We start from the raw sequence: 12,895 nt of genomic DNA on the forward strand, positions 1-12,895 counted from the left end.
TAAAATTAAAATGTGTTTTGATAGCAGACATGACACATTTGTATGTGGTAAGAGAAAGGGGGAAATAACTGAAGTAGATTTCTTAAAAAGTCATTAAAAGTTAAAGCAACAAAATTATTTTGCATTTATATGTAAATGAAGTTAGGTTCCAAATTTGGATTATTGCAAACAAGATGTCCCATCTCTGTGATTTTCCATGAAAGAACATGTTTTAAAAAATCGTGAAACAAGTTGTGAAACTTCCATTGTTGTGTGACATTATTCTATGATTGCAAGGCATCTAGCACTTCTACTTCCTTCCCAATAAATACTGATAATTCTCTGTGCTTCATTGTGACAGCTGAGATTGTCCTCATCCTTTTATGTAATGCCTACATGAAGACAGTAATGCCACTCCTAGTCTCCGTCTCTGTCCTCTCCTTTTCTGCATCTTTGCAACCTCTTCCTCATCCTTCAGGACTATAAGCTTCTTCAGACATACTTTACTGAGCCCCCAGTTTTGTCCTAGTTGCTCATTTCCTGCATGTCCAAATCCACCAAGCATATGACCTTATAGTTGCTAGTGAGTCTCTATCTACCTATTAGATTCTAAATTCTCTGAGGTAAGAAGTATCTGCCTTTTCATCTGCAATGCTTAGCATGTTTCCAGGCTCAAAGTTAAAAAAGTAGTTGAATAAATGGATAGAGGGAAATATAGAAGAGAGAAAACAAGCCCATAAAATGGATTATAGATAAGCCTCTGACTTTTTGTGTTTAGAGTAGTACACAGAAGCAAATAAAAAGAGGCTGTACTTATATGACATTTGTACATTTTTGGTTGACACATGTCTTCGCCCCAAGGCTGTGGCTGAAGTACCAAATCCAGTCTTTTCCTGTTCTTAAACCCTCAGCTGTACCCCACTCTTCTCATGCCTCCTGCATCCCTCTCCAGTAACCAGCACTCCCTCTCCACACGCACATACACCCTGCCCTTTCTTTCTGAAGAGCAAGGAATTCTGGGCGTAGTATATGGCTGACTCTGAATGTTACCATAAGGAAAGATAGGTTAAAAAAAGCAATTTACTGTGAGAAGTTTGCTGTCTTTGGTTTCTGTGTCTGTTCTTTCTGCTACAGATGCTTGTAGCATAAATGAACATGGACCTGCCCTTTCTCTGTTACTGACTAGTCTGTGAATGTCTATGTCTAAGTGCAGCATACTTTTATCAAGTTTTTTTTTTGGTACATTTTAGATATACATAGTGGCCATCACAACAAAATTTATGACCATGTATAGCTGTCATTAATGATTTCATGTTTAAGTTGTGTCATAGTTGTGGGTCACCAATCATGATTGTCTCCTTTTTAAGTTATTTTAATATTTCAAAATGGATTAACTTAATGACTCTTTAAACAAATGTGATTAAATATTGCCTCTAACTGCTCATATTATAAATTTGGGGAGACTTAAAGTCTTGGGATGATATAAAGTAGAGAATTTGAGTAAATCTTGTTTTTTCTTTAAAGCTTAAATTTTGAATTTGATGTTGGGATTACATGTTGTGTGAATAACAAAGATGATTGAGAATAAGAGCAGTGAAAGTTGTAGCTGTACTTTTTAATTGTACTTTTTGTTCATTATCCTCAATTTTCTCCTTGGTCTTGGCAGATCACTAAACTTAAACTAAATTGAGTTTTCAGAATTTTTTGCCTACTTCCTATCTTGATGGATGAGCCAACCAGTATTTATTTTTAGGAAGACTATACCATCTAGGATAAATGAAAATCTAGGAGTGATCTTCTCTACTCTTACTACTATTTGGCTGTCAGTGGTGAATTGTAGTGAATATTTTCGATTTTTATTTAACCTCAGCTTTCTTGTTTTTGTTAAGAAGTGAGAGGAATGAAGATAGGTTCATCTTGAATTCAAACACAGCTTTAACATTATAGGCAATGAAATAACCACATACAAACTCAACATAGTGTAAATCTGAGCAGATTAAGTTGATGTCTTCTGTAGTAGTGTTTCCAATATTAAAGAAGCATGTTTGTACCTAGGATCATTTTCTCCCTGAATGGGTGCAGCTATGTGGTACTGTATTTGTTTGCATTTGAAAAGTTTCTTTCCAAATGATTAGTCCAAACTAATCAGAACAACTTAGATTTATTGCATGCTGTAGCATTATAGAACTTTTTTTGTGTAACTCCATTGTGCTGTGTTATTGCCAAAACATGGTCCTGTAGTGAGGGCCATAAAATTTTGCTGAAAGCTAGTGTCTATTAGCCAAAACATGGGCAATTTTACTCTTGGGAGGTTTATCATTGAATTGATCAGAAACAGTTGCAGAAATTTTTCAAGTGATGTGGTCGTATTATGTTCCTATCAGTTTAACTGTTTAAAACAGTGTGGGCCTTGAACAGGCTTTATCAACAGGAAGGAGTATGGTCCCAGATGTGTATTTATTTATATTCTTTGTACAGCATTCCATGGATACTGGCATAGAAGCCAAACTGGCTTTGTAATCTCTGTGTGTGTGTGTGTGTGTGTGTGTGTGTGTGTGTGATCCTTTAGGAAGATTCACTTGTGATATATCTATAGGCATACATGAGGGATGAGGTCTTTACCTCCCCTTCCTTTACTTTCTCTTTTTCTTTTTCTCTTTTTTAAAAAATTTTCTTCATAGACAGATTTTACTCAGTTTATTTTTTTAAAAATGTGAGATTAATTATAGAGAATCATTCTTGCTTTGTCTACTTTATGTTTTAAACATTATAAGGCTCCACTGACTTCTGTTATTTCCTTTTTTTGTTTCTCTCCTCTTTTTCCTGTGCAAGCACTCCTATTTGGACAGGGAAACATCCCTTCTTCTGAGAAACATTGCAGGAAAGCCTTCCCATTTGCTGACCAAGGTGACACTACTGCTTTCTTCATGCATGTAACTGTTGACTGCCTTGTAGGTGGAATATAGTTTCTGTTTTTGATTGTACTCTCATGTTATTGCTTTGTCATTTTATACCTTTGTCCTTAATAGAAGTTATTTTTTATCTTACTGAAGGTAATAGCCTATCTGATCTTAATGACTATCAGATAATACTGAAGAGTAGCAAATATTTTCAGGAATTTCCACAAGTTTTTAAATTTCTATAAATGCCTAGTTTTCTCAAGTATGTTGTAATTTTTCAATTTTGTATTATATCTTAAAGTATAAAAATATTGCTTACATATATTTTTACTCTCATGGTTATCCATACTGTGAGTTTCTGTAGTACATTTTATAATTTGTTTGTATTGACTTTATTGACTTATAGAAAGAAAATCTTCACTTACGTTGACTTAGATTGGAAAAGAAGGCTGCAATAACCCAGTTCTCTGTCCTCAGAATGTTTTGAATCAGTCCAGCTAGATTTTCTTTGAGGTGGTATTTATAACAATTATAAATTGTTAGCAATTATCATTAGCCAGGAAAAAATATTAAGAGTCAAGAAGCTAAACACCTTTCTGCCTATTTTCAAATCATGACCTTATTTCTTTATCTTATTTAAAATGTTATATTGTTAATTCAAGAATATCAGACCTGGGGGCTGGCCAAATAGCTCAACGGATTAAAGCACCTACAAGCAGGCTCAAGGGTCTGCCGTGCTGGCCCTGCCCCTGGGGCATGCTGAAACAAAGTGGTGGTCTGTGCCTGTAATTCCAGCTCTTGGGAGACTGTGAACAGGTGGATCACTATGAGTATGATCTAGTAGTGAGACCCTGAACAACCTGTACACCCTTCCCTAAAATACAAAAAAAAAAAAAAAAAAAGAATGTCAGCCTTGCTAATAGTTTCTGAAGAATTTCTATAGTAGTTTTGAATAATGTCTCTTAAGTTTTATCTGAAGGTTTTTTGTTGTTTGTGTTGTTCATTTCTTGCTAACCTGTTAAACTTATGGAGGATTATAGGTTAAAAAAAACTGCCCAAGAAGTAGCTCAAAGAAAAGACCCTTTGGAAGGGCAAGCAAGGGGCCCTTTCTCTTGACCAGGTTTCTCTTTATGGTAGGTCTGTGAATAGAGATAGAAGCATAAAGACCAGGCAAAAGGAGACATTTAAGTGGAGTGTAGCCATACTTTATAACCAGAGCAAGGATTTTCTTCCTCAGTGCTTTTTTTTCCTGTTTACTATCTGATCTTGGAACCTGCACTCATAGTTTCAGGTAGGTCTCTGTGGTAGATCAGCTCTTCCCCTTGAGAGCATCTCATTTCCAGAGAGCTGCAAGGGTTGCTGGGAAAGCACCAACATCTACTAGCACCTATATCTCACAGGTGTTGTAGCCGCCGTGCCCATCTTCTCCCCAGGGCCCCACAATTCATACTCATCTTATTTTGCTTAGAATACTACCACTTTCCCAGAGACCCAGGGTCTCGTGGTAGCCAGCTGATTGTCATTGGCGCCTTTCTTCTCTCAAATCTAGAATGAAGCATGGCAAAGCCCTCTAGGGGTTTAGTGCATTTGCACATCCATCTCATGCTTATTGAGCTCATCCTTGTAATAGGCTCTTATATCTTGTCAGAACTGCTGCAGTTGTGTCTTTATCTTTACTTGTCCCTCCTCTAGTCTATTTTTGTAAGTTCTCAAATGTTTATCATTCTGTTACTTATTTAATATTTACTGATCCATGTACTATGCTGGGTGCTGGTATTCAACACTGTATAAAGTGAACATTTTATTCTCTACCCTTAGGAGCTCACAGCCTATGGATTTAATAATAAGTATGTAAAGAAAAATCTATACTATTGAATGCTATGAAAAAAAAGGTAAAGAAGTATAGAACTGAGAAAAGAATTAGGGCTCCATTTAAATTAGATGGTAAGATCAGAAAGGACTCTTCTAAGTGGATGACATTTTCAGCTATAAATTTAAGGATGAAAAGACGCTAGTCTGGAAGAAGGGATTGTACTATGTAGATAGGCCAAGGGACATGAGCGTGGTGTGAGTGAGAAGCTGAAGGATCATGTTGCTAGAGCTACCATAGTGAAATGAAAAGTACAAGTGTCTTGATTTGGATTTGGGGAGAAAAGTAGGAGCCAGATCATTCAAGCCACACTAAGGCTTTTACGTTTCTCACCAGATGTACTGGGAAACTATTGAAAAGAATGACTTCATTCACCCAACAGATAATTTACTGTCCTCTTTGTGCCAGTGTTTTTAGCTATGCAGATATGGCAGTGAACAAAATAGAGTTCCTCCCATAGGAAGAGTTGTTTTTAACAAGTTTTGGAGTAAATGGGCTTAGTAACTTCTCATATCCTTCTGCCCAGAGACAGTCATACTGACTGCAGTATTAGACCATTTCTGTCCACATCTTATCTTCTCCCATTGCCCAGCTGGTAGCATTGGTATATTTTGCTGACATCTGGTTCTAGTTCCCTTCTGTAAACCACCTTGCTTTTTTGCAGCAAGAGATTTTAGCAAGGATGTCACTCAGTAACACAGAACCTGAACCTGAGCAGGTAGAGTGGTTTTGGGAGGGAGTCCTACAAGAGGTAACAGAAATTCCTAGACAGCCCAAGCTACTGGCCTCTCAGATGAGCCTTAATCTTGGTACTACTGTCAGTGCCCTCTTTACCAGATCACCTAGCAGTTTTCAAACTGAATTAAGGATGTTGTGCAGGAGATCAAACCAGGTCCTTGCACATGTTTAGCATGTGCTCCCCATTGAGCTACACCTCAGCCCCACCTGTGTGGCAACCTGGTTCTCCCTACAGATACCCTGGTGTACCAATTTCTGACTTCCTCTTCTGAGTTGTTTGAGAATGCTCAAAAGTTTGCAACCATTTTCTTTGCTTCTTTATTAATATTACTGAATGTCTTTTTTAACGAGCAATTTTTAATTTACTAATATCTGAAAGCTTAAGCTATAAGTAACCCTTACAATAGGAACTGTACCGTTATGGTGGAAGGAATAAGTAGCCAGCTGATAACTACAGTACCTGTTTGATCTTGGGAAGCTAACAGTCTTCCTGAACTTTTCATTGGTAATTGGTACAATGAATATACTAATAATAGTGGCCTTGGAGGGTTGCTGGTTAACTCAGTTGTTTAAGCGCCCACATGAGCAAATCCTGTCAGGCTTGCAGGACCGTGGTTCAATCCCCAGCTCCACATGCCACACCACGCCTGCATCTAATCAGCCTGAGCCAGTCAAAAAAAAAAAAAAAAAAACACCTTCTCAACTTAGGGCCAGGGAGATAGCTCAGTGGAATAAGTGCTTGACTGGCAAGCACAAGGTTATGAGTTTGATCCCTGGTACCACCAAAAAATAAAAAAAAAAATAGTGGCCTTGTACTTTTTGTTGAGGTTTAAATTGGATACGTATGCAACAAGCATGATAATATGGCAAGTTGTAGGTTTTCAGTTAATGTTGGTTTTATTCTTAGTCTGCTGATTTCATTATTTCTTCAGAGAAAATAAGCTGTCACTATTATATTGGTTCTAAGCAGTCTTATAGAATATTTAATGGGCATTAAATTGTATCACTCCCAAATTCTCTTTGAATTATTAGCATAACTTTTTAATTGTAATCTGTCAAACTACATTCCAAAGAATTTGTCTAGCCCCTTAATTTCAGTTGGGTTTGTTTTTAACCGATAAGGCCTTTAATTTCTGAGTTGAAGGAATTCACTCTTTCTGTAGCTATGACCCTCTTTACTTGTGTGTTCTAATTCTTAGCACACAGAGAACTTTCTAACACTTTTAACCCACAGTATTGGTTTTCACTTAATCATAAGATCTTCACCAAGTGTTTCTCTTTTATGTAAATTTGAGGAGGCTTGGCATTTGATGGTTACTGATAGCCACTCAGTGTTAGAAAATGGGCTGTCTGTGGCTCTTTTAAGCAAAGGATAGGAGAGAAAGTTGTTTTTATATGTGTGAAGTATCTTTCACTTAGTTTAGTTGTGAGACAGTGTAGTGAAAAGGGTAGTCAAAAGATGAGGGGCACACAAGGAACTTGCTCATTATATATAATATAAACATGAAATTTAAGACCTGAGTTTGTCTAAGATGAAGAAAACTTTTTCCTTTGTATTGCTCATTGAACACAGATTTTTGCATTGCCTTATAAGCTTCGAGAGAATTTTAAATATATCATCTAAACACATTAACAGAGATTTATTGTTCTTTCCTGTAGTCTGACATTAAGATCTTTAAAAAAAAATTTTTTTTAATGTATTCGGTACAGGGTCTCACTGTACAGCTTGGACTCGTAGTGGTCCTCTTGTTTGCAGCCTCCCTGGCACTGGGATTACTGGTGTGTGTCACCACACCTGGTCTCTGTGGCCAGCACAGTGCACCTGGGGGCCGGGATGGCTTGGCATGTGATGCCAAGGTCTGAACCTAAGCAGGCACTTAGTCTGCTGAGCTGTCTTGCTGGCCCTTAACATTAAGATCTTAAGACAGTTTCTTTTTTTTTTTTTTTTTTAAATAAACTATGATTAATTATTTGGACTTAACAATAGTAGATAACAAATAGAATTCACAGAAAAGGAGTTTATCATTCTTAGGAAGCATAAAATATTATAAAATTTTCACTTTGACATATTTCAGTTTTGTTCCAGTAATGATATTCAAAGAAACAACTAGCTTTTAAATTTGAATTTCAGGGTCCTTACCTAAACTGACTTACGTAGCTACTGCAGAATAGTATTTGAACACATGGAAGAATAGCTGAATTTGGACTTGTTAACATAGTTCCATGTAGTGTGCTTTACATAAAAATGCTTTGAGGGGCTGAGGAGATAGCTCAGTGGTCTAAGTACCTGCCTGGCAAGGGCAAGGACCCAAGTTTGATCCCCTGTATCACATGCCATGCCAGTGTGGAACATAAGCCAGGCAGGCCCCAAAACCTGGCATGGTCTTGTATGCCTATAAATCCCAATGCTGGGGAGGCTGAGACAAGAGAATCACTATAAGTCTGAACTGCATAGAGAGACCCTGTATCAAATAGTAAATAAATTTTAAAAAATTAAATTTAAAAAATGCTTTGATATTGATGGCTAGGAAACCTAATTGATTTATTATATTTTTTTCAGCTTAATTGTATGTTAATTGATTATACACAATCTCTTGTTTAACCCTTACTTCCATAATTAAAAACTTTGCTGCAAGTACAAAAGTAAAATAGGGGCATGCAGATACTTTGTATTTATAACTAATATCAGAATGTAGAATATAAACATACATATTTTATTTTATTTTTCTGTATTTAGGGCAGGGTCTACAGGGTCTCACCAGTAGATCAGACTCACAGTGATTCTCCTGTTTACAGCCTCCTGAGTGCTGGGATTACAGGCACATGCCACCATGCCTCAGGGGCAGGGCAGCACGGCAGGCCAGGGATCAAACCTTGGCTGCTGCACTTGGCCTAAAGCAGGCACTGTAGTCCACTGAGCTATCAGGTTGGCCCTTGACACATATATGTATTTTAGATAGACTTTATTTTTAGGCAAGCTTCAGGTTCTGACATGTGTCCACCACTATAAATGTCTGACACAGTAATTTGAGCTCCCTGAAAATCCTCTGTGTCCTGCCTGTTGACTCCTGTTCAACCCCTGGCAACCATTGATCATTCATTCATTCATTCATTCATGCATGTGGAACAGGATCTCGCTGTGCTGCTTGGACTCATAGTGATCTTCTGTTTTCAGCCTCCCCAGCACTGGGATTACAGGCATGTGCCACTATGCCTGGTCTTGGTGGCCAGCTCAGTGTGCCCAGGGACGGGGCCATTGTGGCTTGTGGTGGTGGGGATCAAACCCTGGTCCCTGTGCTTAGTCCACTGAGCTATACCTGATCTTTTTATTGTCTCCATAATTTTAACTTTTCCAGAGTGTAGTAGTTAGAAGTACAGTTTGTAGCTTTTCTAGATTGGCTTCTTTCATTTGCTAATACTGTTGAAGATTTCTCTGTGCCTTTGGTAACTTGATAGCTTCTTTTTAGCGCCATAATTCTATTGTCAGGATGCACCATAGTTTATCTGCTCAAATCTGCTCAGTTAATGGAGGACATCTTTGCTGTTTCCAAGTTTTGGCAATTATGATGATTTATTCATATGCTTCTATAAACACCGATTTATGGGTTTTGTGTTTTCCAAAATGGCAGTACCATTTTTATTCTCAGTTTTTAACTTACTTTCTTGAATATCCCTTACTTTTTGTTAACTGTTTTCAACTCTGAGAACATCTTCTGAACCTTATTTTCGTGTCTGTCAATTAATTATGACATTGTTAAGAAACTTAATTATTTAGAAGTTCATATTTGTATTACAAAAACATAAAGCATTGATTCCATGCTGGTTTTTCCTCATCTGAATGAAATGCCTTGATAATTTTTCTTTTACTGCAATAGCCATTTATACCAATATAAGGATGAGACATTGGAAAATGCTTTCCAGGAACTTCTATAAAATCAGTTTCTTGACAGTTTTAAATATTTCATACCCATACTGTACTCCTCAAAATACATTCATGGTTTGGCAATTTACCTAATAATGAATTTCTCTTAGACTCAATTCTAGAGACTTAAGAGTTTTATTGATTTTTCTTTAATAGCCTACTTTTAAAAGAAAAAATGTTAAAATGACAATTATTTTATAATTCTGTTTATTTGTTGAAAGAGTAAGGGAAGAAGAAAATTCAGTCTTTAAATCAGGAGACTATATCTGTTATAGTAGAGAACCAAGTCTTTTCTTACTCCTGTCCATTGTTAAAATAAAGTTCTTTGTTGTCTGCCTAATTCAGTTTACAGATAGTATTTCCAGGCCTTGGTTATTATGTTAATTCACTGATTTCTTTCATTGAAAGGGATCAGATTTCTGGCAAGCGGGCTTGCTGCCTCCCTTACCACTGTTTCTCTGTTCCACAGAGTAGTAAATACTAAGCTAGAAATGAAGAAAGACAGCTGAGAATATGAAATGGAAAGAGAAGCAATTCGTAAATAACCGATAAATTTAGGTGAATGGGGGTAAATCTGTTAATTTTTTGCCCTGGAAGTTTTAGCTTTTAATGAAGAATGAATGGCACATGGATTATGGTTTTTAAGTACAATTCAGAGAAGATAAAGTGACTGGTATAATTAGGTTTTTCCTTTTTTAAAAATACGTATTAAAGCAATCAAAAGCTTAGGAATAGAAAATAGTCTTTTATTAGCAAAAGTCTATTTATGTAAGTTTTTTTTTTCTTCAACTGAAGAGTAATGCTACAGTAGATTATGGCCTATTGCTGGAAATTACAAGTAAGTGCTGTTCTGATGTATGCTGAAACATCCTGGTGTATACCTCTCTCTGGTGATTAGTGTATGCTGTCTTAGAGAAAAATAGCCAAATGGCTTTAGTTCTTTTTAATTTTTATTACTGTGTATAAACTAGCTTTTTTGAAGTAGAAGTTCCTAAACTTTAAGTGACTTAGAAAGTTATATTTAACATTTTAAAAGATCTTATTAATGAAGCAATAGAAATGAATCCAAATTTACTGGCATGATTGTATTTATAAATTTCTAAAGCAAAGTAAAACTATATGGCAGCTTCCTTTGTATTAATACATTAATGAGGCTACATTTTTTAATAAAGAGTTTTTAATAAGGATTATGGATAAATAGATCATTGATAAGTAACTTTTGCTGTAGATTTTTTGTACATTTTCTATATAATCAAAACATGAATATGCAAAAGCTTATTCTGTACTTTGGAGGGAGTGTAAGTTGAGGCTGTATAAAAATAAATTGACAGGGATGGCCATGTAGATGTTGTCCACTTTCTATTGACAAAATCAAATTTACTAATTTACCATGCCAGATTTTTCCCCTCTGGAATGTGAAATCTAATCTTACTAAAAGACATTTTAAAGATTTCCCCCCTTTTAACAATATGTCTGTGTTCATATTATAAGCAAGGCTTTTTTAAAATGTGCTCTAAGTGTATGATTAAAGAGTACAGAGGACTTCTTTACATATTCTCATCATTTTAGCAGTAGTTTATCTAAAGTGCTTTGTGTTCACAGGAAGAACAGGCAGCAAAATTGAAAGCTGAGAAGATCAGAATTGCCCTGGAGAAAATTAAAGAGGCACAAGTGAAAAAGGTGATGCATGAACATTTGCCTGATTGGGATTTTTATCCATTTTCTGGACTTAGAAAAACTTGCCTTGTTTATTTATTATTTCTCTCATTTATGGAGTGGTAGACAAGGACTTCATTCTGATAATGTGTTTTTCACAGGTACATTTTTTGTGTAAAAAAAGAACTTATTCTAAAATCTAGAAGAGTAAAGAATAATCTTAACATAAGACTCTTTACCTGTTATCTTTTTTAAAGGCTTTAAATTTATTTAGGTAGGTTACTTGATGTACAGTTTTTTAGTTTTTCTCACATAAAAAAGTAATATTTGTATTTTAATTTATGCTTAGACACTAAGTAGTATATTCAAGTCCTTTCCAAGATGCCAAGTTTTGGTTTTCATTGAATGTTATTTTTACCTGTTATAGTTGGTGATTAGAGTCCACATGTCTGACGACAGTTCTAAAACAATGATGGTGGATGAGAGGCAGACAGTGAGACAAGTGCTGGATAACCTGATGGACAAGTCCCACTGTGGCTATAGTTTAGACTGGTCGCTGGTGGAAACCATTTCTGAGTTACAAATGGGTTAGTAATGTACATTGCTTTAATTGCTTTTATACTTCTATGTAATCCCTACAGCTTTCATGTTATAGAAGCATTTTGAGGCTTTTTTTTTTTTCCTTTTCCTGCAAAACTACCAAGGAGTTTACCTCAAGTATTTTGAGAGTTCTTTAATATCTTTTCCACAGCTATGTGGTACCAATACCTCTGCACTACCATTTAACTCTAAAGGATACAACAGCAACAAATTTTTAAAAACCACTATCTAGATTATGTTCTTTAACAGGAGGTCAATTTAAGAGTGGACAGAAAAGAACTAGTCTAAAGAATGATGTGCTGGAGGTCAGAAGACTTAGATTCTAGTCCTAACTCTTCTGTCATTGGTGTAACCTCCGTTAACTTGCTTCACATCACATGTAGGGCATGTCTCCTTGTTTGTGACATGTAGACCAACATGTTAGGGCTCAGGATGTTAATGTCAATAATCTATGAATTTGGACTGAGTGTGTGGTGCATGCCTGTAATCCCAGCACTTGGGAGGCTGAGGCAGGAGAGATTACTATAAATTCAAGGCCAGCCTAAACTACATAGTAATACACCATCTCAGTTTTTTTAAAAAAGAATATGATTCAGATTTCAATCACCTTGCAAGGTTTCATGTCTTTAATTTGATTTTGAGAAATATCAAAAGAAATATTGATTTTTTTTTTTGAACAGAGAGAATCTTTGAAGACCATGAAAACTTGGTTGAAAATCTTCTTAATTGGACAAGAGATAGCCAAAATAAGCTTATATTTATGGAACGTATAGAAAAATACGCACTATTCAAAAACCCACAGGTAAGACTGAATAAGTTATTTAAGATTTTTAGATATGTATCTCATGTCAGAGTTTTTAGATATAGATCTTATTTGATTCTCTTATTACAAAATTAGTGGAGTTAGGAGACTGGCATTCACTTGATTGGAGTGTTGTAGCCACAAACCCCACAGGAGTATTCGTCACTGGTTCTGAGGTTGTAAGGCTGCTAGATGCAGGTGTTGGCCTCCAGGAGATGAACCTAAATGAAAGCAGAAATAGCTCCAGGAAATTACTGAGTTTCCTTGCTCTGTAACTCAGAGCTGTGTTGAACCCAGTAATTTATTTGGCAAGTTTATCTCCTCATCAAAGAAAAGGAGTCTTACCTCCACCATTTATCTATTTTACTTTTACTTCTTTTTTGAATTTTTTTACAAATTATAATTACCTTGATTATAAATGGCTCCAC

The 12,895-nt window shown here is 36.0% G+C and overlaps 1 protein-coding gene across 6 annotated transcripts in view; it reads left to right on the forward strand.

Annotated features, from left to right (window-relative positions):
• Nucleotides 1–12,895, forward strand: part of Raph1 (Ras association (RalGDS/AF-6) and pleckstrin homology domains 1) — a 103,121-nt gene that overhangs the window by 69,850 nt on the left and 20,376 nt on the right. For 4 of the 6 annotated variants that reach the window (XM_023710040.1, XM_023710043.1, XM_023710044.1 and 1 more), the window contains 4 exons: nt 2,812–2,886; nt 11,012–11,089; nt 11,493–11,652; nt 12,346–12,467. In XM_023710040.1, the coding sequence (XP_023565808.1) occupies nt 2,812–2,886; nt 11,012–11,089; nt 11,493–11,652; nt 12,346–12,467 (435 nt within the window). The remainder of the gene's footprint in view (nt 1–2,811; nt 2,887–11,011; nt 11,090–11,492; nt 11,653–12,345; nt 12,468–12,895) is intronic. The other 2 variants (XM_023710042.1, XM_004626732.2) reach the window with 1 other exon arrangement.

The sequence above is a fragment of the Octodon degus genome, unplaced genomic scaffold, assembly GCF_000260255.1.
Source record: "Octodon degus isolate 3935 unplaced genomic scaffold, OctDeg1.0 scaffold00016, whole genome shotgun sequence".
Lineage (NCBI taxonomy): Eukaryota > Metazoa > Chordata > Mammalia > Rodentia > Octodontidae > Octodon > Octodon degus.